General features: G+C 42.7%; 1 protein-coding gene across 1 annotated transcript; it reads left to right on the top strand.

Annotated features, from left to right (window-relative positions):
• The first annotated feature begins 607 nt into the window (after window positions 1-607).
• On the top strand, window positions 608-5,129 carry SMIM28 (small integral membrane protein 28). The gene is made up of 2 exons (XM_051854297.3): window positions 608-883; window positions 4,319-5,129. Exons 1-2 carry the CDS (start codon window positions 773-775, stop codon window positions 4,703-4,705), a joined length of 498 nt encoding a protein of 165 aa, XP_051710257.3. The 5' UTR covers window positions 608-772; the 3' UTR covers window positions 4,706-5,129.
• Window positions 5,130-5,516: the final 387 nt, after the last annotated feature.

Here is a 5,516-nt window from a genome sequence, read left to right as displayed (position 1 = left end):
AGGTATCTTGTTATTGGCGCACAAAATGGACAAGATAATGTCTTAAAAGCAAAATAATACCCATGCTCCATTAAATACCCCAAAGTTAACTCATGAATGTTCAAATTCAATAAGCTTCATATGAATAATTTCATAAAGTCCACAGGATAATAAGAAACCTTTTTAGATACTCACAATTCAATTTAAAAAAAAAATTGAAATCAGCAAATATTCCATCTAAACCATGTAAGCTATTGTTTGTCTGGCTTCCGTACAACTTTAGATGAAAGATGCCTAATGATAAATAATTCAATAAAATATCATTAACAAATCCTTGCTTTTCTACCAAATACCCCTTATCTCTGTACTGCAGAATCCAGAAACAGGTAAAGAAAATCCAGCTCAGGTAGTTTTTCTTGACCAGATATGTTTCTGGAGAGGGGTACCAGAAAGGAAGGGCGAGAGTCTTAATCACACGTAAATATAAGCGGCTCTTTATTTGTTGCTCAGTACTTATGCTGCTGCACAAAGCTCTCCCATTGCTGATATCTGATGCCAACCCCTGTAGGGATAGAGGCCACAAAAACAAACCTAGAGGCTCTGACTTTAAACGCAGTCAGTCCTGAGAGGGCTCTCTGGTTGGTTTCTTTTCCCTGTTGCATTCATCAGAAGGCGAATTTACCAACAACCTTCGGCCGAACACAACCACCTGGATCCGGGCCAAGGGCAAGCAGCCGCGTGGAAACCTGGGCAGCAAGGTGGAAGGGTGGCTGGGCACCCGTGGGTTGCGAACATGCGGGGACTGCTGGGCAGCAGCTGGAGGAAGTTCGGTCATGCTGGCAGGGGGACAGACGAGTGGCTAACAAGCGAACCAAGCCTGCCTCTTCAGGAGACCCAGCTACAGGTCTGTACCCCTGGCTTCAGCCTTTTCTTCCCCGAAGTGTCCTCGTCAGTTTTCAAACCTACAATGCCTATCTTTTTAGGATGTCCAGACTTAGTGACAACATCTTGCTTTTTGAATACAACAAAAATATGAATGCATTGATTGGCATGATCTAAACAGAGTAATTTAAAGTTGTATTTTTACAATGAAACATTTAAGTTAAAAAAAAAAAAAAAACTACTTGCCATAAACATAGCCTAAAAAGACTTGATCTATCAAACATTAGGGAACACATGAAGCTAAGAGTCAATATTTGGTGCCTTGATGTCACAGCTTTGTCCTTTGCTCAATAAGCAATGTCTTTATATACAAAATTAAGAGTCCCTTCAATTCTTGGCTGCGTAAGGAACACTGTGTCCAAGGAGTTGGCAGAAAAAAGGACAGGAGGGGATTAAGGAGGTTTTGTCTCTAAAGAGGGCAACAAGGGCTTTGCTTTGTCTGACAAGTCACCTAAGGAGCCTTGATCAGTGTTTGCAGAAACCTAAAAACAAAGAATTTTATGAGTGACACTGCTGACTGCACAAGAAAAGGGGCAACAAATCTCTTTTCTCCTTTTCTGGAAAATCAGCTGGTGAGACTGGCATTTAAGTTATCCAGACTCAACTTTTATATATATGTGTATACTGTGTGTGTGTGTGTGTATGCATACTGTTCATATAGAGAAATTTATTCTTCAGCAGTTATTTTTAACTGGATGTTTAAAATATTCCCTGAAAAGTCCTTGAGTGAATGTACACATCAAAAAATATCAAGTTAAGAGACTTTGAGACTAGTGAAGAAACTAGAACATTTGACTAAAAGATATCCTTTCTCTACTAAAAAATTAATAAGTTTCACAAATTACAATAATTAAATAAGCAAATTAAGGGTAACAAAATAAACCTGCTTTATACTTCTGTGCATCTCTTAACTGAGAAAAAGGCAACTATCCTAACCTGCTGTGTTAGAGAAACCTCCTAGAGCAACTTGCTATTTGGATAAATTTAACTCAAAGAATGGAAGTCCTGATTTCAGCAGGGATTGTGGGATTTATTTTTTCTCCAGTTTTTGCAACCAATATTGACACCACCACAAGCGGCATGACTGTAAACAATACTACCTATTATATCTTTCAAGTCAAAATTAAGTAACTTTACATTTCATGTTCATGGAACTTACAGGGCACGAAAACTTAAAGGGTATAACAAAGAATTTCAAATCTCATGGCCACAACTGATCAGAAACCATGATCGTCCATATTGTAAATAGAGAAAGAAGAAAAATGGGTTGTGAATAATGGTTCTTATTTACAGAGATGAAGGAGTGATTGGTTTAAGTACTAAAAGAGAACAGTTTTAATATTTGTAATGATTCATGTTGAGGGACAAAACAAACTATAATTAATTCCCTTTTGACTCCAACTTGATTTCTTAATATTTATAGTAATTTAATGGCTCATCTACTCATACGCTTTTATAATCAGAGCTGCATATTGTATCACAAGAGATTTTAAGTTAAATTGTGATACTGAAATAGAAAGAAAAACAGAATCTGTAATTCAGAAATATAACTCAATAATCACACACATAAAAATGTTACTAAAATATCTTTTCAGAAAGCATATCAAAATATGAATTTAGGAATGACTGATTTTACCTTCACTATATTTTCTAGCCTTGCCTAATTTCTAGATACCTCCTACCTGCTTTATTGTTAAATTTGACCATTTGCGTCCCTGAGATATAAATATATACATACTTAATTCACCACATGCTTTGCATACGTTATTTTAGTTATTTCTCATGATAACTCCTGAGGAGAAAATCCAGGCCCAGGGTCACATAGGTGTCTGAAAGTTGTATCAGAATTCAAACCCAGAGCTGTCAGAACCCAAAGATAATGGTTAATCTAAAATACCTTAACTCATATCTAACCAAGAAAAAATACTGGGCAATATCAATATTAAAGACACCATTTAATTTTGCATCAAAACACATGCATCATTGTAAAGTCTGTGGGGGCTAAAGTAAAAAAATCACAAAAGCAACACAAGTCAAGTCAGTCTCCTAAGGACCTGGGACCAGCAACGTATTTTTCCCAGCAAAATCAGAGGAATAACCCCAGCCCCAGAGTTTAATTTTTATGTTTCATTTTAAATAAGCATGTAGAGATTAATATTTTGCTTGCTTATTCCAAACATTAAGGGTTTAGGATGTTTGCTTTCCTTCCATTACAATGGATACAGCACTGAGACTGTCTCTTGTATGTTTTACATTAGAGAAATGTTTTCATACTTCATTATTTCTTAGTAGCTGTAGTAAAAGCAATGTCGATGCAATTAGAGTACTTTCTTCCTGTTGCTTTCCGATTTTACCCCTGAGCATGCTGTCAAGCCTATCATATTACTCATGCTTAGTACATCAGGAACCATCATAATTTTTGTGAGCTAGAACTACAAAATCAATACCTTTTATGTCACCTAAGTATTGATCCGTAATTTTTTCTTTAAAATTTCCCCCCAAAATGCCCATATTTATCCTACAAATATTGCAAAAGCAAATTTAAGGCATTTGAAAAATCTCACTCTTTTTTTTTTTTATTTTTTTTTTATCTTTTATTTAATGAATATAAATTTCCAAAGTACGTCTCATGGGTTACAATGGCTTTCCCCCCCATACCGTCACTCCCACCCACCACCCTCCCCTTTCCCACTCCCTCTCCCCTTCCATTCACATCAAGATTCATTTTCGATTATCTTAGTATACAGAAGATCAGCTTAGTATACCTTAAGTAAGGATTTCAACAGTTTGTTCCCACACAGAAACATAAAGTGAAAAATAATAGATGATTTTTTTTTAAATTATGATGAAATCAGATCAGACCTATTGTCATGTTTAATCCCAGTGAGAGTCAAGTTGGGAATTGATAGTTTCTTTTCTTTTTTTTTTTTTTTAACAGAAGATCAGTTTAGTGTACATTAAGTAAAGAAAAATCTCACTCTTTAGAAGTGCCAGCTATCAAACCAGGAGTCACTGATTATTGATACGTGATATGAACTCACTATGAGATTTTGTTCCAGAAGTAAAGAACATGTAGAAGTTAGATTTGGGTCTAATTTTAAATAAGTACATAACTAGTAAAAATTCCCCCGGAGCATTGTGGGACAGCAGGTTAAGCCACCTGCAACACTGGCATCCCATATGGGTACCAGTCCAGGTCCGTTTCTGTACTTCTGATTCAGCCCCCTGCTAATATGCCTGAGAAAGCAGGGAAGGATGGCCCAGGGACTTGGATCCCTGCACCCATGTGGGAGCCCAAGATGCAGTTCCAGGCTCCTGGCTCCCGCCTAGCTCAAAGACGCCCAGAGGGCCCCCTACGACCTTAGCAACACCTAACTCCCGCCCACCTCACCTGCAGGGTGCCCAGAGGGCGAGCTCCACGAGGGAAGACGCAGAGCCCTTCCTGTGCACCCTCCTCCCGGCCACTGTCCTGCTCTTCCTGGCCTTCGTGCTGCTCTTCCTGTACCGGCGCTGCAAGCGCGCGCCGCCCACGGGCCCGGGCTCCAGCCCCGACGTGCCATTGCACCCCACCGCCGCCGCCCAGGCGGCCGACTTCCTGCCCGGCCGGCCCTGGAGCACCGAGCAGGACTTCGCCTACTCCCCGCTGCCCTGGGACGCCCCCCTGCCCTCGCTCGGCTTCCCGCCCTCCTACGAGGAGGCCACCAGGAGCGCCCCTGGGGAGGAGGCCCCGGGGCCAGCCCCTCGCCGGGAGGACCGTCCACTCAGACCAGAGCTGCGGAAATAAGCCGCGGGAGAAAAGCAGTTTCCTCCTGCGGGACACTCCACGCACCTTGAGGCCCCCAGGTCCTGCTGGAGAGGACCCGGACTCCGCTGAGAGATGTGCATTTAGGGGGAACGTAAAACCTTGGCGTCCCCAGGGAGCCTGGGTGCCGCCTCTGAAAGATGAGGAAAGAGAACCGTGCCGGACCAGTGCTGGTGCTGGCTGTGACCTCCCCGGAAGCAGTTGTGGGGGGAGCGGGATTGTCTCACGGTTTCACTTCCGGGTCAATGTTTCCAGGCTGCATAGAGAGTTCTAGAAAGAGCAAAGGCCATCCCCAGAGCGGCAGTGGGCGAGCGTGCGTTGTCAGTGATGGTGATGAGGTTTCCCCGCGAGCTGTGGAAGCACAGAGCTTTGCCTATGTGTGAGTTAAAAAAGTAAATAAAGCTCTCCGAAGTCACGGTTGTGTGGCGTTGCTGTTGCTGGGCGTCCAGCGTGCTACCTACAGTGGGAGAGGGACTTGGCCCAGTTCCTCAGGAATGCGTCTCACTGGGACAGCGCTGGGGCAGGAGAGAGAGTTAGGGCCAGGACCCAGTGTCCTGTGTCGTCATCTCGCAGTATTTTACTATATAGCACTTCGATTGTCATGCTGCAACCCTAGGCCCGCGTTTGCAGGCTTCACCAAGCGGGAGTGACAGCGGAGAAACCAGGTCTACACTGGAAGGTAGAGGCCGAAGTACTGGCTCCAATGCTAAGGAGAAGCCGATTAGCTCTCAGCGGGGCCCTGGGGAGCTTGCTTTGTCAACAGCAGGGCTGGAGCTGAGAGAGGCGCAGTGGC

The sequence above is a fragment of the Oryctolagus cuniculus genome, chromosome 5 (genome assembly GCF_051225735.1).
Source record: "Oryctolagus cuniculus isolate XC-2025 breed Fujian yellow rabbit chromosome 5, ASM5122573v1, whole genome shotgun sequence".
Classification (NCBI taxonomy): Eukaryota; Metazoa; Chordata; class Mammalia; order Lagomorpha; family Leporidae; genus Oryctolagus; species Oryctolagus cuniculus.
The sequence above is the reverse complement of the archived record's forward strand: the minus strand, read 5'-3'. Positions and strand labels throughout refer to the sequence as shown.